Here is a 24,013-nt window from a genome sequence, read left to right as displayed (position 1 = left end):
TTAAGTTAGATTTTAAGTGAGGCATAATTGTCTTCGTCAGATTTTTCCTTTCTTTTTAGAATCAATTTTATTTTGTGTTGTTTTAATCATTTTTTCTTGTTAAAGACTTTTGTAAATGGAGATGAATTAAACTTTTGGATGTCATTGATTTCACATCTAAATGAATATTTCTTTTTCTTACCTTTAAATTGTGCATATCAACTGTTCAATGAAATGTTTATTTGGATGTTAAGCTTTTTTATGTGCTGATATTGCTTGTTGGTTAATTGATGAATCGATTGTTAAATTGAGTTAATGTCTATGCTTGATTGTTTGGTTGTTCTTTTATATCGAAATGTTTCATATGTTAGAATTGATGTCTCTAGTGAAAAATCTAGAGAAACGAGGTCGAAAGGAAAATTTATCACTAGATAGTTCGATATAATTGTGTCGAATAGTGAGACCGAGAGGAGATCTCTATGCCTAGGTGAGATCTAGAGGAAATTTCTAGCTAAGGGTGACAAATAATATAATCAGTATATGTTTATTAGCTTAGTTAGTGATTAACGAATCAATTGTACCTATCATTTTAATCATTTACATTGTCTAAAACAATATATAGGAAAAAAATTAGTTTAATTGATAATTTAAATTTAGTTTATAAACAATTTATATTTGAATTTGCACTAATAATTTCTAACTCAATATACTAGTAATTACTTAACTTGTAATAACTTGATAAATGCATTTACCAATTTAGCAATTCATTGGGTTTAATCTTAAAATACTCGGAGTGTTTTATTGTAACACTTATAAATATTACAACTGATCAGTTACACTTGTAGTAAAAATCGTTTTTAGTTACTTATATTTTATGCTAATTCTCTACTTGGTGTACGTATGTCATGACGCGGTGAAGTTGTTAGCACCATTGTCGAAGATTATAACAGTGTAAATGTATTGTTAAATTAGTTGTTTCCGAAGAACAATATTAGTCGAAAGACTATGGGAGTAGATAATACTTTACTTTTCATGTTTTTGTTATTTTATTTGTTTAACTTGTGGAAGAATTTATTTAATTATGTTAAATAATAATGATTATAGGTAGGTAATTAGTAAACCAATACGGATATGACGAAAATTCGAGTTCAATGAGTGGAGATTTGACAAGGGATTGGAGGTATAAATGTATAATAGCAATTTTGAAAGGCAGGAGCATTCACAATGTGTCCACCACCAACTACATGATATTTTCTTCAAAACATTGGAAATGGAGAAAAAGAACTACAAGAGTTTCCCCCTTCGTTCTTGTAACCAAGAAGGAGGGTTTCAAGTATACGAGAAAGATGGTAGTGAATGGAAGCCACAGCACTACATTAAATTATATAAGGAGATATATGACACCTTTTAAATCAGTCCAAATTCAAACCTATCTGTCAACCCTTTAACGAGACCTAAAAATCACATATTTTGAAATACCTAGCCATGTTGCAGCTTATTGTTTGAAGACCGAAAAATTGGTCAGAGTATTCTACAAGGATGATATCGAAGGAGAGACTAAGCACGTCAATGTATATCCCTTCGATTTCAGAAAAGTTGATTTGCATGAGCTGTCCATCCATGCAGAAATCATCAAATCGGTAACTAAGTTTTGTAATTGGTATCTTTTATTATGCAAAGAAGCATATAAAATGCTACCAAAGAAACTCAAACTTTCACTATCCTATAGTACTCCACTCATTACATAAATGGATAAATGGAGCATGACAAATTTTGTTCCTGGTGGGCTCTGCTTTTTTATTCTGCTGTTTGGGGGTTTAGGGTCTGTGAGCCTGAGGTGGGGTGTGGGCTGCCCTTGTTTATTTTTATCTCTGGCTAGTGTTCCTTTATGCCCTCGCTTGTCCTTTTATGTTTCTATTGTAAAAAGTTTGTCAAAATGCAAAGCCTAGAGGGGCTAGATACCTGTGAATGTGATGCGACGTCGTGATCCAAATTTGCTGATTCAGAAGATAACATTCGCAATTTATACATTTTTAAGCTGCAATTTAATGAACAAAAAATTACTATTTACAAATTCTGCAATTTACTTTAAAAGAGAAGTATCTTTGATTTCCTATCATTTTGCAAATCAAATAAGTATGCTTAAACCCTAGATGGAATTTAAAATGTGATAGCAATTTCTCTCATTTTCAGTCTCACATGGAACTATCAGATCACAAAAATTCCACAAATTTCCTTTTATCTTGGACCGTGTGCATTATTGCCTTGAGGAGCATTGAGTTCCATTGTTGTCGCCTAAATTTTTTGTATTTTATTTTAATATCTAATTTTGTTTAGGGTATCAATTTGGTATTTATTCTTTATTAGTTAAATTTACCTTTCAACTTTTTTTAAATATTTGAATTTTATCTTTAATTTTTTAAAATTAATCAAATTGTTCTCGTGATATCAAACGTTATTTCTGTAGTATATTGGAAGAAATCTTTGTCGAGCTCGATTTTTTAGAGTTATGATGAAAGAGATGTCAGAGAAGTCCTATTGGTTGGATTGTAACTATTAACATCAGTCTCGAAGTTCAATTGTTTAATCCATTGTCAAGAGCTAGACTTTCCCTTCTTTCACTTGATTCACTAGCTTTCACCTACTCAGTAAATTGTTCACTAGAAGAAGTGTGTTAAGTTCTGTATAAGCAAACTAGTATCATGTTCAAGTCTTGATGAGTCCGACACTGATTGTATAGTTGTAGCGATTTATTCGCTTTATAACTCCTTTAACTTTTGCGAAACCTGGGGATAAAGCATGGACTCCGAATCCGAATCTTGGTCTAGTAGTTGATGCCATTTATTTCAATGGAAAATTGTATGTTTCGATGTAAATTTTGTCTCACCGATTTCATGTAATGCCTTTGAGAGGAAATATCTTTTTTATTTGGTTGGAAATCTTTGTGTGGCGTCTCACAATATTGTCATTAAACCATCAGAACTAATGGTGGTTGAATTTATGATTTTCAAACTAAACATGATCACAAGTGGGAGAAGATTCTTTCATTGGGTGATAGCTCCTTGTTCTTGGGATATAGGCAAAGGCTCTTCTTCTACAGCCATAAGACCGAACATATTGATACAGCCTCGAGAAAGGAATCTTCTACCTCGGGGTTGACAGGTTTTGGCTTCTTTGACTGGCAGTGGGGGCTTTATGCCTAGACATCTTTACTATTCAATGAGAACATAGTGTATTCAATTTATGACACCCTTGGCAAAAGGATTTCCAAAGGTACATATCTACAAATCACCTATTGTCAGATATAACACTAACAAGTACCTACAACTGATCAATAAAAAATAGTATAAAAGATGGGATAAGAAAATTAATCATTTTGGATTATAATAATCATATGACATGATATCAAATTATCGCGAACAACCCTCTTTAAGCACAAGATGGAATGGTTACAAGCACTAAGGTATGGTGGAGTTTTGCTACTTTCAACATAGCTAGATGCCTGCAACTTTTTACAAGCTAGGACCATATGAAAATCAAGGCAAAGCCAATTGAATATACAAAATATGACAAAGTAACACTTACAAGAATCTCGAAGCCATGTGGTTATAACAAGTATGCGTCGGAATCTCAAAGTTACCACTTCAAGCTACAAAGATGACGAAGATCACTAGAAAAAAGATGATTGCAGCAAATATCTTGATTAAAAGCCATCTATTTGATGATATTTGGTTAAGATGCCTCAATAAAGCACTACGAGCACCTTCGACATTAGCTAATGATTGATCCATACCTTCATCAATCCTGCTCACAAGTCATATCGATTAGGCAGATTCTTGAACGACTAAAAATGCATATCAAGCTAATGATATGCTAAGAGAAATGATGTAGTAACTGCCATTTCTAAACCTTAAGGAAATAAGCAAATAAATATGAGTAAAAGGAGCAGAGACCTGATAGCTAGTTCTCCTTGATGTGCAACCATTGTAGCTAGATGTGTAAAGATCCCACTAAGTTCTGAAATTGTAGATTCCACATTTTGAAGTGCAACTGCTCTACCTTGAGAGTATTCCTCTTGCCTGGGAACTACCTGTTGCAACATAGACATTTCCATGTGGTTTGAAGGCGTGCCATCCACAGCTGGCCTTCGTCTACAAGTTTCGGTAGAGGAAAATATAACAAATAGGGAAAACACAAAGCCATAATCAGTCCCATAGAAATAAAATAAAATAAAAGTTAAAAAAGGGAGCATGGGTTCGATCTGAATGCGTGGTAAAGGATAAGTACCAAGACGTCTAAATTTCATAAGATGACATAAAGATGTTGCTGCAACTAGTTCAGTATTATGATCAATAACTAGAACACTTGATTTATGGGAAAAAAAAATATAAACTCCGGACTTCAATCAAATATAACAAATACACACACCTCAGTTGGCTTCCAGCTTGAACTCCATTTTGTGGCGGTCTAGTTAAAAACAAAATACATACATTAGTCAAACAACAAGAGTAGTAGCTATCATTTAGCACTGGCAAAAACTGGCACATCAGCAAACTTAAATGTCTAACGAAATATAATATTCAATGTTATCGAGTAAATTGTAGTGCACTGTGCCGAATGAAAAGATTCTTTTAGATTCAGAAATAATGGCTGGAAAACGACTTGATCCAGCCACCTATACATGAAGACAGGGTAAAAGCTACCGTAGTAGTTTCTTATTCCAATGTTCATTTATATATCCTAAATGCAGCACCAAGAAATGAGAGTACCTACCCTAACAGTGGTGAACTCATGGGGACCTTTGAAGAACTAGACCAAGGAGGTGGCTCAGTTACGGATTTCGTTTGATGTTGAAACGGGTTCTCTCTTATTGTACTTTTAGAAAATAACTGTTTCCTATTTTCATGAGCTTTAATATTCTGCATAACCACAAATAATGCTTCATTAATTCCTACTCTCATTAGACAAACTACAATTCTAGGATAGTCAAGATAATAAAGAAACCTCAGTTCTTGCAGTCAACACATCTTGAAAATGCTTTGTAGCACCCATTAACTTGTTCTTCAAGTCATCACAAACAGTGGTCGAATGAACAATTCGATCCTCGGAGTAATTCCCATCGGCAATCTCCATGTTTTGAAGTGTTTGTAAATCAGAAAGTGCCATATTCAAGGTGGTAATATCAGTTTTTATCAACGCAGTCAGTTCTTGTATTTCAACAACCGGATCATCGAACATTGATGACCTTTTCGCCACTGCAACAATTACATTAAAAACAATAAAAAAATTCACAACATTTCAAAATCCCAATTGAAAACTAGCTACTAATCTGATCCTTAGGATTTATACCTATAGCACATAAATTAATCAACTTTTTTTTATTCTTAAGAGCTAAAATCTGGATTACTATATTTTTGAATTGGATCGAATAACAAGCAAAACTTTTTAAAAAAATTAAGCTAAGAAAACAATTAAAAGAAATGGCTTACATTTAGCAAGTCGACCAATCTTTTGAGAGGTTTCATGGATACCCGACCCGATTAAAGAAGCCTTTTTATTGAACTCAGATCTGGAGGATAGAGACGGCAGTGATTTAGAAACGTGGTCGTCTTGGAGATGATTATTATTATGATTGACGGTTGAGATCCCTCCGCCGAGCTTTTGAAGCGTTTGGGATAGTGATCGGAACTCGGCGGTCCGATCTCTGTACGGGGAAGCCATGGGCGGTGGGAAACGGCGTCGTTTAAGTCGGCCGGAGAAAGGGAGAATTGGTTGGCGGCTGCCGGTGAAAGGACTTATATTAAGGAATTGGAGAGAAACGGTTACCTGAGAAAAAATCTGAACAAAATTCATTTGGATGGTTTCTTCTGTTGTTAGCGTGGTCCAATGAGATGTTTCCATGTCAGCTTCATGAATCTGCCCGCCATCTTACAATATTTGGTTAAATTTAGGTTTTAATCCCTCTATTATGCCCAACTTTAATATTTAATCTCTATACTTTAATTTTAAGAAATTTAATTTTTAGTTCTATGATGTCATTCCGAAAGTTAAAGAAAAATAATATTCATTCTAATTCACGGCATTAGCTATCCAGTCTAACTAATGATAATATAAAACAATAGGTAGTTTTCGATAGTTTTAGTTAAGGTTTTCATAATTAAATAGTTAATCAAATCAGTCAAGTCACCGATTCATCGTTCTGTCTAGTTTGATTAGATAAGACATTGAAAAATTTATAAAAATAAAAATATTAAAATATTTTAAATTCGGATCAATCGGTTTATCCGCATGGTTCAACCATATTGGCCAAATTCAATCGATTTGTATCAATTTCCGGGTCAACGGTTCAATGCCCTTCTCTAGATTGACACCCTAACTAATTCGTGATCTAATCCAGTTCAAACAACCTTGATTTAGTGCGATCTTCCAATGTTAACATGGTCTGGTGTGATGATGCCATGTTAGCTCGATGAATATGACTTGTCGTCTAACATTTTATATCAAATTATTATAATTTAAATTAAGCTTTAATTTTTATAATTTAATTTGTATCATTTGGTTCCTCGATATTTATAATGGTATTAGTTAACTTAAATAGTTAATAACAGGGATGTAAATAGCGGTCGAGTAGTGAAATAGCGGCTGCTATATAGCAGTAGCGGCGCCTTCCGAAACCACTACTGTTGAAAATAGCTGTGTGAAGCAGAGTCACACCAATAGCGATAGATCGCAGTCGCAATTTAACGGGTAACGGCCAATTGAGGCAATAACGGGCTGCTATTCCCGTTATTTTACAATAAGTGTTAGAAAACTTTAAAAATCATTAAAAGTGACTTTTTATAATTATAATTATAATTATAATTATTATGTTTTACAATAAGTTGTGCGATTTTTAAAAAAATTCACACCGCGATGCCCGCAATGACTGCAATCGAATCCGTTATGTCCGCAACCGCAATAAACGCAGCCCAACCAAAAATATGGCCGTAACCGCAATTTAAATCCCTGGTTAATACACTAAATTATTTCAATCAAAATTTTTACATAAATTTTTTTATTTTCTAACTCATCATGCATGCATGACTTTTTCTAAAAAAAGATGTTTATTAAATAAATAAATGTCAATATTTTAATAAAAATAGTTAAGGAAGTTAACAACTTGGGCTAATTATGTCAATATTCTAGAAAAGTGTTTCGTAAATAAAAAGATGCCAATATGGTTCGATGGACTTAATATAGTGGAAGTAGAATCATGGGAGCATATAACGGTAAAAGTGTAAATGAGATATTAGTGCTCACAAGATATTAAAGTTTGACTCGAAAGAAATTCAAACTCTATTCCGTAATTATTGAGCTGAGCTCGAGTTTGAATAGCTCTTGTTATCGATCGAGCTGAGTATGAGCTTAGTAATACTTATCTCGAATAGCTCATAAGCCTCAATATATATTATTAACCTAAGCTTAATTATCAAGTTGAGTTCGAGCTTTAGTTCGAGATCGAGTATAAAAATTAATAAACGAACTTAATCGAGCTCAAGCTCAAAAACAAATGTTCGATTGAGCTCACTTGAATTGAGTATCAAATTCTAAATTTCGAGCTGAAACTTGACAGTTTTTAGACTCGGCTTGACTCAATTACATCCCTAATGAAAACGGTCAAGGACTAACATTGTGTAGGTTGGTTGCAGCTTTAATTTTTGGATGGGTTTCCGTAAAAAACTATATATACTAGAGGGACTAAAACCAAATTTACTAACATGTCATTTTCCTATTTTACTCCAAACCCTAAAAACCAAGCCCAAGCCCATATAACAAAAAGTCCCCAAAACCCGAACCAAATCCAACAATTAAAAATACCCGGAACTAATCTCAACCGTTCGATCCAATCACAACCCCCAAAACCCTAATTCCCCTTTCATTTCCCGTCCTACTATATAAACCAACTGTAACCCTAATCTCCATTCTTTACTAACATCAAAATCAGAGGTTAAAGAGACGGCGCCAATCAGCTGTCCGCCTTGACCGACCGTCCGGCATCGTCTTGGCCCTCGATTTTTCCCTTTTGTAAACCTTTTTTCACCAATTCCCGAAATGGCAGTGAAACCCTCCAAGGCCGAAAAGAAAATCGCGTACGACGCGAAACTGTGCCAGCTCTTAGATGAGTACACGCAGATCTTGATCGCCGCAGCCGACAATGTTGGCTCGAACCAGCTCCAGAACATTCGGAAAGGTCTCCGAGGCGACTCAGTTGTTTTAATGGGTAAGAACACTATGATGAAAAGGTCTGTTAGGATGCATGCTGAGAAGACTGGGAACCAAGCTTTCCTTAACCTTATCCCTTTGCTTCAGGTACTTCAAAAGTTTCAATCTTTTTGTATATAAATTTTGGGTTTTTTAGTGTTTAATGAATGAATTGAAGTAACCCCTTTTTTGGTTGTTTTTGAATCAGGGAAATGTGGGTTTGATCTTTACTAAGGGTGATTTGAAGGAAGTCAGTGAGGAAGTAGCTAAATACAAGGTATATTGCTTTTACGTTAATCTTTTATTCATTAATGGAAGTTTGGATATTTGATATTAGGATTGTTTTGGCAATTCTTTTAGGGTCTATATACTTGGTGGAAATTTGGAATACTTGATTTTGTTATATCTGTAGAACATTTAGTCATAGGAGGCTAAAGTTATTGTTATGTAATTTATAATTTAGTATGGTTAGCTAAATGAATGGTTTAGGTATTTATAGTTTTTCTCATTGATAAAAATCAAATTTTTGGAATTTTTAAGATTGAATTTAAGCTCATATTATGCTATTTGGTAAAAGTATCATGGTGACTCTGCACTAGGATTTGGATTGCATTTTGCCTTCTTTATTCAAAACATAGCTAAATTAGTACATGTACTTTAGATCAAAGAGTAAACTGATTTTTTTGTTAAATTTTTCATCCATTTTTACTGTAAGAAATTTGGCGTGGTTGAGGGATTAACCAGACAAGTATTCATGATGTGCTACTTGGACCATGTGTTGATGATGTTGTCGTGCATGGATCAGTTTCAAAAGGGATAAATAGATGAAATGAAAATTTTAAGAGTGCTCTTTTGCTTTTTGATTTAATGTATAAGGACTAATTTGCCTATTTTTTTATTAGAAGGGGCAAAATGCAATCTGACTTCTAGTAAATGAGCTTTCCTGCTACTTTTATCAATGGAAGCTCATATTATGCTATTTGGCCCGCTGTTATTTTGAATTTATAAGTTGATTCATTAGTGTATTTGTTTATGCTTGAATTAACCAAACAGATAAAGTCTCCATTCTCATTGTTGAGTTGTATTCTGTGTGTTTTCACAGTTATAAACTTTGCAATTGTGATTTTTGATGTTTGATGTTTTGAAGTTCAATTTTACTTGATCTAGTAGTTGTTTCTTGCTGTCACTTTTGTGTGTTTGTTCTAATATCATATTATTTTATGAACAGGTTGGAGCTCCTGCTCGTGTTGGTCTGGTTGCACCTATTGATGTGGTTGTTCCACCCGGCAACACTGGTCTTGACCCATCACAGACCTCTTTCTTCCAGGTACTGGCTATATCCTGGTAGTGTTTTGCTTGTTATGTCTGTTCTTCATGATTGCTTAATTCTTATTATCAATTTTTGATTACGTTGTAGGTGCTCAATATTCCCACCAAGATTAACAAAGGTACTGTTGAAATTATCACTCCCGTTGAGCTTATCAAGAAGGGTGACAAGGTTGGTTCTTCTGAGGCTGCACTTCTTGCCAAGCTCGGAATTAGGCCATTCTCATACGGTCTTGTTGTCTTGTCTGTTTATGACAATGGGTCAGTCTTTAGCCCTGAGGTGCTTGACCTTACTGAGGATGACCTGATTGAGAAATTCGCTACTGGTGTCTCCATGGTTACGGCATTGTCTCTCGCCATCTCGTACCCAACCCTGGCTGCTGCACCACACATGTTCATCAATGGCTACAAGAATGTATTGGCCGTTGCTGTTGCAACTGAGTATTCCTTCCCCCAGGCTGATAAAGTGAAGGAGTACTTGGCGGTATGGAATTCACCCTTTATCTCGTCTTATACTTTTGGAATTCCATAATGTTGTTATCTAAATTAAGTTCTGCATAAATCCAGGATCCAAGTAAGTTTGCTGTTGTCGCTGCCCCTGTTGCTGGTGGTGGTGGTGGTGCTGCTCCTGCTGCTGCCCCTGCCGAGGAGGAAAAGAAACCTGAACCTGAAGAAGAGTCTGATGACGATATGGGATTCAGTCTCTTCGACTAAGGTTATTTGTATTAAAGCATAAACATATAGGATTATTGACAGTTTACATTATCTGCTTTATTGTTTCTCATAGTTCTCGTTGATGTACTTTGATTGCTCTAAGTTTTGGATGATTTATGAAGTCTTAATTTAGTCTTTTTGCCAGTTCTATCTACATCTCAGTTTCCATTTTGTTAAAGTGTTTCCTACATAATATGTTATAGATCTGTCAACTGCGTGGATTGCTTTGGATTTGGGTTATATTGTTAGTTTTAGTTTTTGTCAGATAGGGTTTAGGATGGTAAAGTTTTTTTTATTTTTTATGATCAAATATTATTGTGTCAGGTTTGAGTTATAGGATTATGTTGGGTTTTTGTGTTCTAAAATTTGTATTTATAATGAAGGGTTAATGTTAGATTAAATAATGTCAACTAATATCATGTAATTTTATTTTATTTTTGGTGGAAAACCTAGAAAACTAAATAAACATACCAAAACCTATATCCATCGGCTTATCCTTTAGACGATCCAACTCCTAAGATTTGCTTAGACTCTTCATTTGAATCTTTAGATGGATCCAACTTCTAAGATTTGCTTAGACTCTTTATTTGAATCTTTATACGGATCCAACGCAAGAGTAGTAATATATTGTCTTGTTTAACAAACTGATATTTTAATGATCTTTGTTAAATTCCATGATAAACTTTGAAAGACAAATAAATTCTTATTCTTCTATATATGTCATGCTATCAACCCAAAAAAGCCAAATAAGAAGTGTTTTGGTCGATCCCTCTTTGTACTAATTCTAAATTGATGAGCAACCACTGTTTGCAAATTAAAAAAAAAAATTCAAGTAACAAATTAATAGTGGGAACTATAATCTTGAAGCATAAAAAAAATTCATTTCAAGTACCTAGGGAATATTGAAGACAATTTAAATTATTAAAATGGGATAAAAAATTCAGAAATTAAATTCAATGTTAGAAATCAAATTTTGACAACTTAAGTGTTTATCATTAGCAATTCAATTTTGATTTAATTCAAATTTAAATATTAGTTTGTTCGATTTTGAATAACCCGAAAAATTAAATTGATATGTTACTTTGACTTTTAACTTTTTATATTTTTATCAAAATAGAATACTAATTTTTTTAATGATACTATTAATTCTTTTTTAGATATAATTATGCTAAAGCAAATATTACATTAATTTTATTATCATATATTTTAAACTTAAATTATATAAAAGGTATTTTAGTAAATATCTTAAGGCGAAATGGGTTTTTTTTTCTAATTTTGACCGAGATTGACTTGACTAGTTGAAGAATTAAAACCCGTCTCGACATATCACCGAAACTCTATTTCTAAAAGGTCGATCCTATAAAATCAAGTCGGATTAAAGCCCATCAGGCCCGGGTTATTTTGCCATCCATCCCTAACTTCATGGCATTTGGGCCTTTCGTGACTTACTATAATAATAATTGTAAAGTCTCCATCTATTATTTCCCCATAAGTTAAGAAGTTGAAATAACAAAATCTAGGAACAAAGTTGGAACAAGGAAGCAAGCAAGCAAGGTGACGCAATGTCCTAAATTTTATTTCATTTGGTTCAAAAAAGTCTATGATATGTTGCATTGTTGATGCCTTTTTTTGAATTAAGAAGTAGTGACCCCAACAACTCTAATCCTTTATTTTTTGTGGTAATAGATGATGAGTTTTTGTAGTCCTAGGCTACATATGTTTATCTAATGCATGGGTATGGATTATAAAAAAAGGAAGTTGATTCAATCAACTCCATCCAATCCAATTTGGTCATAAAAGATAAATGATTGGGATACGAAATGATTCGAATTTAAAATAATCTAATTTTGAAATGATTCAAACTTAAAGTGAATAATCTTTAACCTGTAATGACTTGATCTAGAATACTCGAGCTTCATACTTGAATGATTTGAATCCAAAACAACTCTAAACTCAAAATGACATGATATTGAAACAATTTGAATTCATAATTGACTCAAACTTAAGTGACCTAAACTTGAAATTGACTCAAAAATTTTAAAATGCAAATTGACTTGATCCAAATCCAACTCGACATACTCAATTGGCAGGTTTAATCCAAATCAATCTATAACTTCTTTTTTAGGTTTTAGATTAAGAAATAAACTCTGAGATTGGTTTGTTTTTAATTTTAGAATAGCTTTTAATGTGTTTTTTCATTAGTACAATTACAGGTAAAATCACAAATAATACATGTGTAATAATATATCCAAACAAAATTCACACATGATGGATTTAAACCCAGAAAAAATCTGAGAATAACTCACATATGGTGAGACTCAAACCTAAATGCTCAAAGATTCGGAATCTCAATATTATCAACCCAATTAAAAATCATCTCTCGGATAATATATATATAATCATCCCTTATAAATAATTATAATAAATAGAATTAAGTCCTGAATTTTTATTTTTATTTTTGTATTTATGAAAAGATAATCGAAATATATCATTATAAAGTAATAGAAGCACTTGGTGGAACGTAAGAAGAAGAGATGACTTGAACCACTTGTCCAAGTTGTTAAAATAATCTTTGGCATGAAAGGGGCAATTATTGGCCACAAGGTTCCACATATGAACTCAAAGCTAGACATTGATCTAATCCCAAACCATATTGCCCACCAGCCTAAAACTCAATGTTTTTGCTCTAAATACCTACAAATAGATCAAATCCAACTCATTATTATTTAATACATAAATTTAAAAAGTTGGATAATGATCCAAACTCAAATTAATTTTTTTTAAAAATTTCTACACATTATTCAAATTCGAATTAGAAATTATGTAAATAATGTTTATTTAGTTTTAACCTCTCGAAAGAACATAAAATTAAGCAACTATAAGAATTAAGAAGATGGTTTTGACTAAGGATGTAAATGAGAATCTTATGCTGGAAAATTACTTGAGTTCGATTAAAAAAGAGAGTTGAAATTCTATTTATTCATTCTCAAGATAAGCAACCCAAGCTATCGAGTTAGCCAAATTCAAGTATCTTAATATTCATTTGAACAATAAATGAGTCCAGTTGAATTTTTTATCATTATTTATAAATGTATTTTTAACATTTAAGAGAGCCAATTTTGAATAATTAAATTAACTTCTAATTAAATTTAAATTTAAATGATACTTTTTTATTAATATATTATTAAACTATCAATTTTGATAAGTGGTTTAAGTCCACTGAAATTAAACCTTGATTTGGATATCAAACCGTGATCAAGAACATTGAAAATTAGCATAACCAATAATCAACTTGATTTGGATTAAAATAATTGCTCATTAATATTGATTAGGCTAAAGTTTGGTCCAATTATACTAATAATCTTCTAGGTCTTAATTAGGACACTTGTCCTACAAGTCTAGCTTCCTAATGGCCCAATTTATTTACCAAGTGGCATTGATCCTATGATAATCAACTTACCAATTATTTGTGAGGATGGGCAAAATTTTCAAAGTGGGATCATATCTATTTTCATTTTTTACATAATAGGGTAGTGGTAGTTTGGACTTTGGGCATATGAGAGGTTAGAATTTAAAAACATATTTGACTAATTTTATTTTTTTAAGTATAAGGTGAGTTCGGATAGGCAGTGGGGTACGGTGAGGTGTGCTTTGTTTACTTTTTATCTCATATTATAGTATCTCTACAGTATCTAATTTCATTACCACCGATATTTTTACACTAATCGCAAGTAAACACACTGCCCATATAAACCCACCCTAAGTATAGTACAAATCACAAATATTACATGTTTTATTAATTAGTTTCTTTTAATACCATACTTATTTCTATCTATAATGTGTTTAAACTATCGTCTTCCTGATTATTGTAATAACAACAGTACCAATTGAATTAAGACTCAACTGACTAATCAATTAGAATTAAAATTAACTCAATACAAAGAAAAACAAACTAAAAATCGCAATATATTCGAACATGACCCACATATAATGCGATTTAAACCCAGTATAATTTCTCGAAATCTTTGCCAAATCTATCAAATCCATTAATTAAATTAAACATTGGGTTTTAGTTGATTTCTTTATTGGCACATAATAATGAAGTTGTAATTCAAGGGTGTAGAAGAATTATGATTAAACCCCAATTAAGCACACTAATTATTTTGGTTTGATTTTAATCGGTATAACAACACTAATTAAAGTTCAAATTTGTGTTAAGTGCATACCCTATAGAAAGCCTGCTAAAGAGATGGGCTCTTTGCCTAATTCTTCACTAACACTTGGGTCCCATCAATTTAAAATTGTTTAAGATTTTAGAGGCAAATCGCAACAATTTTATCTTCAATGCCTATCCACCAGTAAATCTTAATTTTTAAACAAAATTATCTCATCAATTTGATTTTATTATAAAAAGAATTAGGAATTCAAATTGAAAGTCAAATTCACCTAAATCAGAAATTACCTTAAATTAAAAAAAGACTTTAACTTAAATTGATCAAAACTCAGCGTGGGTTAGATGGGTGATAGGGTGCGGTATGATATGTTTAGCTTATTTTTTGTCTCACGCTACAGTATTTAATCTCACAATCACCGCTGTTTTTACACTAACCACAGATAAAATGACTTGAATCCATAATGGATCAATATGAAAAAATTGAATTTTAAACATAAATGATCGAAACCAAAAATAACTTAAACCCAAACATCCTGAACCTAAAAGGAGAAAACTAAACCCGAAATTGACCTGAACAAAAATAATCCAAAAATTTTAGAATTAAAATTAAAATTAACTCAACCCAAATTTATTCGAAGGAAAACCAACCTGACCTAACCAAAGGGGCATTAAAGTTACAAATGGATTGAGGAAGATCACATTAATTAAATCTTGAATTCTATTTAAATTTTCTCCTAATTAATTTTAAATTTCATGCTTAACCTCATCTTAGGTTACTTCAAGATAAGTATAATTAACATCTAACTTGGGGATGTGTTCAACATTAAGACAAGTCGTTCTTCTTCCCTTTTTTTTTTTTAGAATTTTGACTCAAAAGAAACTTCTAGATCTTTTGGTTGTTGAAAGCATCAACAAATCAAACCCCAAAACAATATTAATTATATATATATACTTTGCTTGCTTTTGTTGTTTTTAGACGATTTCCAATGAAAATTTCCTCCTTTTGAAATAAACCCTAATCTAACCCTAATATTCAAATATATTTTTTTAAATTATTATATGTTCTGATCATATCTGTTCTTTTTAATACAATGTCTAGAATTACTCATAGCCTCTCCATAATCTGTAAATAGGAAGATAATGCGTTTCAGCGCACTCAAACCTATGCCCTCTTTCATTGACAATAAATATGCTAATCTTATTAGTTTTAATTAAATATTAAATTTAAAAATTTGATTTAATTCTATTTTAAGATAAAAATTAATAGCATATTAAATTCAAATTTAAAATTGTTCGAAACTCAAAATAACTTATATTGAAAATAATTGAAATTTAAAGGGATTGAAACTTGATATGTTTTAAACTCGTAATAACATGACCCGAAAGTTCCAAACCTCAAAGCCGAATATCTCGAACTCAAAACAATTCAAATTCAAAATAAATCAAATTTAAATCTTAATTAGATTCAAAATTATATAAACTCAAATTAATTCAAACTAAAATTATTCGAAAATTTTAAAACTCAAATTAAAATTAAAATTATCAATCCATTAAGGATTCTAATTTATATATTTATATATTTTTAAAAAAATTAAAAAAAAGCAGCAAATTAGAAGAAAAAGTTTATGGATAATATAATTGATAAATTTAAATTTAACTTTAACACGACAAAGTTAATTTTGGATAAAGGAGACAGGTTAGCAAGAATGGGAACTAAATCAGACAGAAAATCGACAAAACATGAAACATAAAATTCTCTTATATTATTATAATAATAACAACATTAAATTTAATAAAAAATAACAATAAAAGTAAAGCAAAACATTTGAGTTGATAATCATGTTGCTCTTTTAGCCGGTCTGCTTTTAAGTCTTTTTCATCATAATGTTATTTTATTGCAAACCAATTTTCAGATTATTATTATTATTTGTAATTTCTTTTTTTTATTAAAGGTGAGAAGATTCAAATTCTTTTCTTTAAAAAAAAAATGTAATGACGGCTAAGCCAAATCTTTGTGTTTTTTTTCAGACAATTTTTTTTTAAAAAAAGTTAATAAATACGAATTTCCATAAATTGGAGCCTTTGCTTAACCTCACAGCAAAGCATCTATAAATAAGTGAACTATAACCCCTCTTTTTTTATTCTTCCTCATCTAAATTTGAATAAGATGAAGGTTTTTAATTTAGAATTCTTTTGATTTAAGTTTAATTATCTATGTCGGATTGAGTATTAGTTTAATTGGTATATGTATTGTTGTCAATGTAAGAGATGTGGGTTTGAGTGTGATGAAACGCATTATCCTCTTTATAGGTTGGGAGAGATTACGGGTGATTATAGGCATTGTGTCAAAAAAACATATATAATCGATGCTTATAATTTAACTAATAATCCTTTTCGAGTATTGATTTTTCATTTTGCATGTTTTAACCATTCAAATAAATGAAAAAAAATAGTAATTTTGGTCTTTCCAAAAATAAGTAATATAATTTAAGTTTTTTTAGAATAAATTTTTTATTTCCGTTTCTCAAAATTTTAATATCTCATCCTTTTGTATAAAGTTTCTAACTTTGATATTGTCCCAACATTTAAATTAAAGGATAGTGTGTGCTTAAATATGTTTATACTCGTATTCTCTTAACCATTAAAATAACAAGAATACTAATTAAATTAAGACTTAAGTACAATAACGTTATTCAGGGGTATATCTAGGGGTGTTGACAAGGGCCCCTAAGATAGAATTTTTTTTCATTTAAGTCCTTTAAAATTTGAATTAATAAATATAAAATTACGCTTTATCTCCTAAAAATACTAAAATAATTATTTAATCCTTTAAACATTATAAAATATAGGCTATTCAAATAGTAAAATTATATTTTTATTATCATAAAAATTATAATTTAATTTCGGACTCCTTTAAAATTTTTTTTTGATTTCACCCTAAAGGTTATCAATCGTACTAAAATTTAATTGTGCTAAAATTTAATCGAAATATTATCCATTTAGTTATTATAGAAAAGAATGCGGTAATAGTCCACAGATTTCTCTTTTAAAATTTTAAAGTGGATAATTGAAGAAAAAGTGGGCGGTGCGTTCACATATTTTTCTATCAAACGTTGCCCCCCCATTGTATATAAACGGCGGCCGCGTGTAGTGCGGCGCGTGGTAATTTGGGAAACAAAGCGTGGCTGAGTTGGAGGGCAATACGGGGCCGAGTCGGCTCCTGAAAGGGCAATAAGAAAAAGACACGTGTTTTGAGTAAAAGGCGGTGGCTTTTGGGCGGATATGGCTGTTTTGAGGCGGTAAACGCGGAGATTGAGTCTAATTAATGGAAGCTTCACTGGGCAAATAAACTAATGGAATGGTGGATGATTTATCCACCATATTTCAAATCAATGTTTGAATCAGATGAAATCAATTATTGGGGTTGGATATCGATCTGAACAAAGTTATTAGATAAGTTGATTTGAGAATTTATATATATCGATTGAATAGGAAAAAAATTAATTGAATCAGATATTTTTATTTTTTAATATTTTAAATTATTAATAATTTATTTAATCGAACCGGTAAACTAACGGTTCAATCACTGTTTCAGTTCAGAAACCTTTGACCCATGTTTTCTAAGATACTACAATAGTGTCAATTGAACTAAAAGTTAAACTTATTTATTTTACTTTTCAAAATATTTATTTAAATAAATTTTATTTAGTAAATACAAATATTTAGCACGTTCTAATATTTAAAGGATAATTTAATTAATTTGGATAGATAATAAATGAAATTTTATTTTAAAGGAAATTTAATTAGATTAAAATAAACTCAATGCAAAAATATAATGAATTAAAAATTAAAATATATTATAAACTCAGAATAACCTAAAAAAAACCTCACACATAATATAATAAGACTCGAACTACTTGACATTCAAGACACCTTGACAAATTGAATAATTTTTAATACAAAACTAAAAGATTAAAATTTTAAATATCTTTAATGACTAATAAACATTTGACAAAAATTAAAATATATAACTAACTTTTTACCATATAAATCTTATTTAAGTAGGGGCAAATTTAGAAATTATTTTAGTAGGAACCGAAATTAAATTATAAGTTTTTAAGAGGTTAAAATATATTTCTATCATGTATTAGTTTATGATGTTATCATTTTCAAAAAATGTCTAAACATAATTATTTCATTTTCAAGCTCAAAGTGCAAATTTACCATATATAAATTTATAAATTTAATAATTCTTAAAGAGACTTAACCGAAAATTTTCAATTTTAAGGGGCCAGAGCTTCTGCTTATCTCCTTTACATTCACTGCTATATTTAAGTATTATTGTTGATTGAGTGTTAGTTCGATTGGCATAGACATTGTCGCCAATGTAGAAGGACGTGGGTTTGAGTGCGCTGAAATGCATTATCCTCCTATTTATGCATTGGGAAGGGATTATAGGTAGTTCTTAATATTAATGTGTTAGAAATAACAGATATGATCAGAAACTATAATAAAATTATTCAAAACAAAAAATATTATCTATCAAAATTAAATCATTCATCCTACTTTTAAACCAATGGTTAGAAATAGAAATTTTTTTTAACTCTTTTTAATACATTGTAAAGAATCAAAATTCCCTTCTAACACTATGAATGAACAAAATCATGTCAAACTTATTAAACGTGCAACACATGGTAACAATGAGCATCAAGTAATTTATTTGCATAACTTATCACACAAGAATATTAGGATGTATGGGAATTTGTAGATAAAAATTGGGCAAGTCATTATGGTGGTTGAACACCATTTACAAACATATACATCATAGAATATTTACATATTCCAAATGCAATTCAACTAATACACTACAAAATAGTGTGGGGGTTGGTCCATGCTTTTAAGGCTATTTCATTATTCTTCTTTTCTTCGAGCTAAAATGGGAAAATAAGCCAAAATTAGTAGATAAACAAATTGTTTCATATCCAATCCATTTATGAATAAAAAATCACATGTTAGAATTTTGAATGCATTGGATTAGTTTTAGATTCTCCTAAGCTTGTATAATATATTTTTTGGGTCGAATATTAATTTGAGAGTTCGATCCTCACTCTGGGTATAGAGTAGTTTTAAAATTCGTGGTTAGCATCTACTCTTTAATGGACCTACAAAATGTAGATGATTAGTTACTAGACTCACTCCGATAGATAACTTGAGGAAAAAAAAAGTTGAGATTCTAAATTTACTATCATGGATGGATTTTGTTCGATTTTATTATTCTTCAAAAAAAACTTTTAAAAATAATTATTATTTGTGCTAATTTAGAATCAAATTGGAGTTAAAAAATTATTTGTGTTATACAGATGAATTAAATGCATGTAATATTTTTTTGATGAATTATAAGAGGAGGGTAAAACTTTAACGGCAACGCGATTCAAACCCAAACTATACATGAGACGGTAAAGACTTTGATTATCAGGCCAACACACTAGTTCTTAATCCATGCAATATTTGATGAATTACAATGTCATAATCCATGCTACAAATGTCTCCAAGTTTGCCAACATCAACTTGCGAGTTAAATCTTATTTGACTAATTTGGCCTTCAATTAAACCTTTCAATTAAATCTTCTATGAATTTGACTTTTCATCATTTATTTGGTCCAATATTAGCTACAAAAACTTTGTTCGTTTGCCAGAAAAACAAAAATATGAACTGTGTTATTTATTAGGCAGCTTTCAAGTCAATAAATAAGGTAGGCAATGGCATAGTCGTAAATAGTTGATGAAGATTGGATGATTTTTGGATAAGTCAGCAGGTAAGTGGTTGACATTTGACTCAAAGGAGGACGTGTCTGTTTGCGAGAACACTGACCGAAGATTGAGGAAGCAATCCCATGAATTGCTTAGAAATAAATGTTTGGTCTTATTCTGGTTTTAGTCCTTTTACTATCCTAAAATATGAAATTTAATCCTCTTATTTTAATTTTTCTACTTTTATAACTTTATCAGTAGATTTATTTATCACAATTGATGTAGGTATCAAGGTTGGACAAAACTAAACTCTGATAAATTGTCGATTGAAAATCCAAGTATAGCATCATCAAGCATAATCATTCAAGACCACCATGGTAGGTAGTTAAGCGGTACTTACTGATACATACCAAGAACAACTAGTGATGAGGCGAAGTTATGCCTCCTAGTAACTTATCCTCATTTTTATTATACTCGGCATCTGTCAACCCTTTAACTTTTTCTTAATATCGAATATTTTTCATACATGCTTATCATAGTAATTTTCTTATTTTTTTTTCAAAAAATAATATCTAATTGAATTATATGTTTTGGGAATTATTACTTTGACTCTTCTTTTGAATGTTAATTTGGGGTTTTCCAAAAAATGTGGATATTTCATATAAAGCATAAGAAAATATTCAAATGTACAAATTTTTTGACTAATTATATCAATAATATTAGACTCAAATAAAATAACTATACAAATATAGAACTTCTAATTGGATTTGATGTAATATCAAAACATTTCAAAATTGACAAAAAAAAAAACCAAGTTACAAAATGCGAAATATGTGTTTGTAATCCTCTTTGCTTTTCTGAAAATAATTGTTAGTCCCACGTTTTTGTTTTGAGATAAATTATACATTTTTTTATTCAACTTTATAACTTCCATTTTGGGCAATTTCTGCTAATAATCATTTTCATTTTAATTGTTCGATTTTAATAAGCTTATTTATTTTTTAAAAATTATTTTTTTATAAAAAAATTTAGGTTTGTAGAAGAAATTAAGTTATTCAATTGTAGGGATGAAACTTAAGTTTTTGTTTGCAACAACGAAAAAAAAGTTAGAAATATAAATATTGACACGACTCACGTGATTGAACTTAAAACAGAAGGGGTAAAACTAAGTTTTTACAGCCTCAAACTTATCGTTGAGCAAAACATTATTAGTTAAAGAAATAAATTATTTTTCGATATATTTACGAAACTATCCATAAACCCTTCAAACCTCAAACAAGGGCGTAATTATGGCAAAGGCCCCGACCCTTTTTAAAATAAAAAAAAATTACTTAGGTCTTTTAAAATTTTAAATTAATAAAAATAAAATTGTACTTGGTCATCCTTAAAATGATAAAAATTTAATTTAATTCTTTAAAATTTATAAGGATGTAGGCTTTTAGAATGATGAAATTATATCTTTTCTATCGTAATAATGGTCGTGTCAACCGAACTAAATCTTTATCAACAATTGAAATAATAAAGACCAAGTGGCAAAAGAAAATTGGTGGAGAGACAAATGAGATAAGCCAAGTAAAAATGTAGTTGATCGACTAGCCCAAAAAGCCTGACTCTTTGAATTTCTTGGCCATTAAGGCGGACTTTTAATTAATTAATTAAAAATAAACAAAATAAAACGACCAAAGTCCAATTTGGAACCGTTCGCTTCCACTTTTCCGAACACACCTCATGACATCACTTTCTAACACGACCACTGTTCAGTTCCAAGGTTCGGTCTGAAAATTCAATTTTGGATAAGCTTCATTTCAAAAATTAAATTAAAATTAATTAAAAATTAAAATAAATTGGAGAAATCCTTGTTCTTCTGGCATTCCACACGCCTTGTCTTTTTTGCTTGCCTTATAAATACCCAATCTCTCTTCATCTCTTTAAGTCAAAAAAAATACAAAACCTTAAAATCACAAATAATTAATTTTCTAAAAATTTCCATTTTTTGTTCGTTTGATGAAAATGGTTGATTTAGATTGGAAAGCAAAGATGGTTTCTTCAGATATTAGCAACAAATCCTCGAAATTGTCCATTCCGACGCCGCTTCGGTTGTTGAATATGTCGTCTCCGCTTTCGACTTCGGCTTCGGCTTCATCGGCTTATGAGTACTATCTTCGTTTACCGGAGCTGAGGATGTTATGGGAGGCAAAGGAGTTTCCAGCTTGGCAGAACGAGGTCGTTTTGAAACCGGCTTTGCATGCTTTGGAGATTACCTTCCGGTTCATTTCGATCGTTTTATCGGATCCTAGACCGTATTCGAATCGCCGGGAGTGGACGCGTCGACTTGAGTCGCTTGCCACGAGTCAGATCGAACTTATCGCTATGATATGTGAAGATGAAAACGAAGATAAAACGACGGCGGGAACGGCTCCGATCGTTGATTTGACATCGTCGAACGGTGTGCTTGCTCGTGAGTGTAGCTCCACCGAGGTTTGGAAGGTCCATGGAGAAACCACGGTGGTGAACCGGACCAGCGAATCCAGCTTGCTACCGCGGCTCGCCACGTGGCAGAAATCCGAGGATGTGGCGGAGAAAATCCTTTATTCCATTGAGTGTGAGATGAGGCGGTGTCCGTACACTCTCGGATTAGGAGAACCGAACTTATCCGGTAAACCCAACTTGGATTACGACGCCGTTTGCAAGCCGAACGAACTCCACGCGGTGAAGAAGAGTCCGTACGATCACGTCGACAACCACGAGAACGTGACGCTTTACACCGTACACCAGATCCTCGAAGCGTGGATCCAAACAGCGAAACAAGTGTTGAAACGCATCGTTTTGAGAATCGACGCCGGTAACTTCGAAACCGCCGCGAACGACGGTTACTTAACAGAAAAGATCTGGAAGCTTCTATCGGAAATCGAAGATCTCCACTTGTTAATGGACCCTGACGATTTCCTTCGTCTCAAAAGCCAATTAATGATAAAATCGGTGAACGAAACGGAAGCGCTTTGTTTCAGATCGAAAGGGTTAGTTGAAATTACCAAAATGTCCAAGGAATTAAAACATAAGGTTCCGTTTATTTTGGGGGTGGAAGTAGACCCTAAAGGTGGACCCAGGATTCAAGAAGCTGCAATGAAACTGTACGCAGAGAAGCAGGAGGGTAATAAGGTGTTTTTGGTACAAGCCTTGCAAGCCATCGAAGGAGCCTTGAAACGGTTCTTTTATGGGTACAAGCAAGTGCTGGTGGTGGTTATGGGGAGCTTGGAAGCTAAAGGGAACCGAGTCGTGACGAGTTCTGACTCGGGTGACTCGTTGAGTCAGATATTCTTGGAGCCTACTTATTTCCCTAGTTTGGATGCGGCCAAGACGTTTTTGGGCGAGTTTTGGAGTCGTGGGCAGGGTGGGTCTGGGTTGACTCGGTGGATTAAGAAGTGAGTTGCTTTGGCATTCTCATTTTGATTTTGGAAAGTTTAAAATTTTAATTTGGTTTAAGAGATAAAACAAAAATTAAAAAAAATAATTATTCTTTGTAGTGTTGATGTTTGGGAGTCAATTATTGTGTATATCATAAAATTTTTGTACAATTAAAATGGAAAATTCAACTTATTATTGTTATATCTTCAACCCTCAGATACATCATTTCGAACATATTTCTTGAACTTGCTTTTAAAGCACATTCTTCGAAAATATTCAGTTTAACATTTATGTAGGTTCGTGTGAATTTCATTCAACAATCATCACTTTTAACCTCAATTGTCATGTTTCATTTGAAATAATTGAAAGCACGCTCAATCTTCACCCTATCTAAATCCATAATGGCAGGCCACTTAGCCATTT

The 24,013-nt window shown here is 31.7% G+C and overlaps 3 protein-coding genes across 3 annotated transcripts; 2 read left to right on the top strand and 1 right to left on the bottom strand.

The window, feature by feature from the left end:
• Window positions 1–3,338: 3,338 nt before the first annotated feature.
• On the bottom strand, window positions 3,339–5,859 carry LOC107943966 (syntaxin-31). Its single transcript, XM_016877785.2, has 6 exons — window positions 5,469–5,859; window positions 4,984–5,234; window positions 4,753–4,898; window positions 4,408–4,446; window positions 3,933–4,130; window positions 3,339–3,783 (listed from the first exon to the last, which is right to left on the bottom strand). The coding sequence occupies exons 1-6, from the start codon at window positions 5,830–5,832 to the stop codon at window positions 3,624–3,626; spliced, it is 1,158 nt and encodes a 385-aa protein (XP_016733274.1). The 5' UTR covers window positions 5,833–5,859; the 3' UTR covers window positions 3,339–3,623.
• Window positions 5,860–7,849: 1,990 nt separating this feature from the next.
• LOC107943968 (60S acidic ribosomal protein P0) lies at window positions 7,850–10,404 on the top strand. Its single transcript, XM_016877786.2, has 5 exons — window positions 7,850–8,328; window positions 8,429–8,497; window positions 9,449–9,547; window positions 9,638–10,030; window positions 10,114–10,404. The coding sequence occupies exons 1-5, from the start codon at window positions 8,071–8,073 to the stop codon at window positions 10,258–10,260; spliced, it is 966 nt and encodes a 321-aa protein (XP_016733275.1). The 5' UTR covers window positions 7,850–8,070; the 3' UTR covers window positions 10,261–10,404.
• Window positions 10,405–21,809: 11,405 nt separating this feature from the next.
• Window positions 21,810–23,791, top strand: LOC107934984 (nematode resistance protein-like HSPRO2). Its single transcript, XM_016867509.2, has one exon. It carries the CDS (start codon window positions 22,190–22,192, stop codon window positions 23,609–23,611), a length of 1,422 nt encoding a protein of 473 aa, XP_016722998.2. The 5' UTR covers window positions 21,810–22,189; the 3' UTR covers window positions 23,612–23,791.
• Window positions 23,792–24,013: the final 222 nt, after the last annotated feature.

Source organism: Gossypium hirsutum, chromosome A10 (genome assembly GCF_007990345.1).
Source record: "Gossypium hirsutum isolate 1008001.06 chromosome A10, Gossypium_hirsutum_v2.1, whole genome shotgun sequence".
NCBI classification, from domain to species: domain Eukaryota; kingdom Viridiplantae; phylum Streptophyta; class Magnoliopsida; order Malvales; family Malvaceae; genus Gossypium; species Gossypium hirsutum.
The sequence above is the reverse complement of the archived record's forward strand: the minus strand, read 5'-3'. Positions and strand labels throughout refer to the sequence as shown.

Excerpts from the sequence above, each read along its gene's own strand:
- LOC107943966 (XM_016877785.2), bottom strand. The coding sequence starts at position 5,832 with ATGAATTTTGTTCAGATTTTTTCTCAGGTAACCGTTTCTCTCCAATTC. Across the intron at positions 4,447-4,752 it reads ATGAGTTCACCACTGTTAGG|ACCGCCACAAAATGGAGTTC; the intron begins GTAGGTACTCTC and ends GTTTTTAACTAG. Across the intron at positions 4,131-4,407 it reads CAAGCTGGAAGCCAACTGAG|ACGAAGGCCAGCTGTGGATG; the intron begins GTGTGTGTATTT and ends CGAAACTTGTAG.
- LOC107943968 (XM_016877786.2), top strand. The coding sequence starts at position 8,071 with ATGGCAGTGAAACCCTCCAAGGCCGAAAAGAAAATCGCGTACGACGCG. Across the intron at positions 8,498-9,448 it reads AGGAAGTAGCTAAATACAAG|GTTGGAGCTCCTGCTCGTGT; the intron begins GTATATTGCTTT and ends TTTTATGAACAG. Across the intron at positions 10,031-10,113 it reads AAGTGAAGGAGTACTTGGCG|GATCCAAGTAAGTTTGCTGT; the intron begins GTATGGAATTCA and ends GCATAAATCCAG.
- LOC107934984 (XM_016867509.2), top strand. The coding sequence starts at position 22,190 with ATGAAAATGGTTGATTTAGATTGGAAAGCAAAGATGGTTTCTTCAGAT.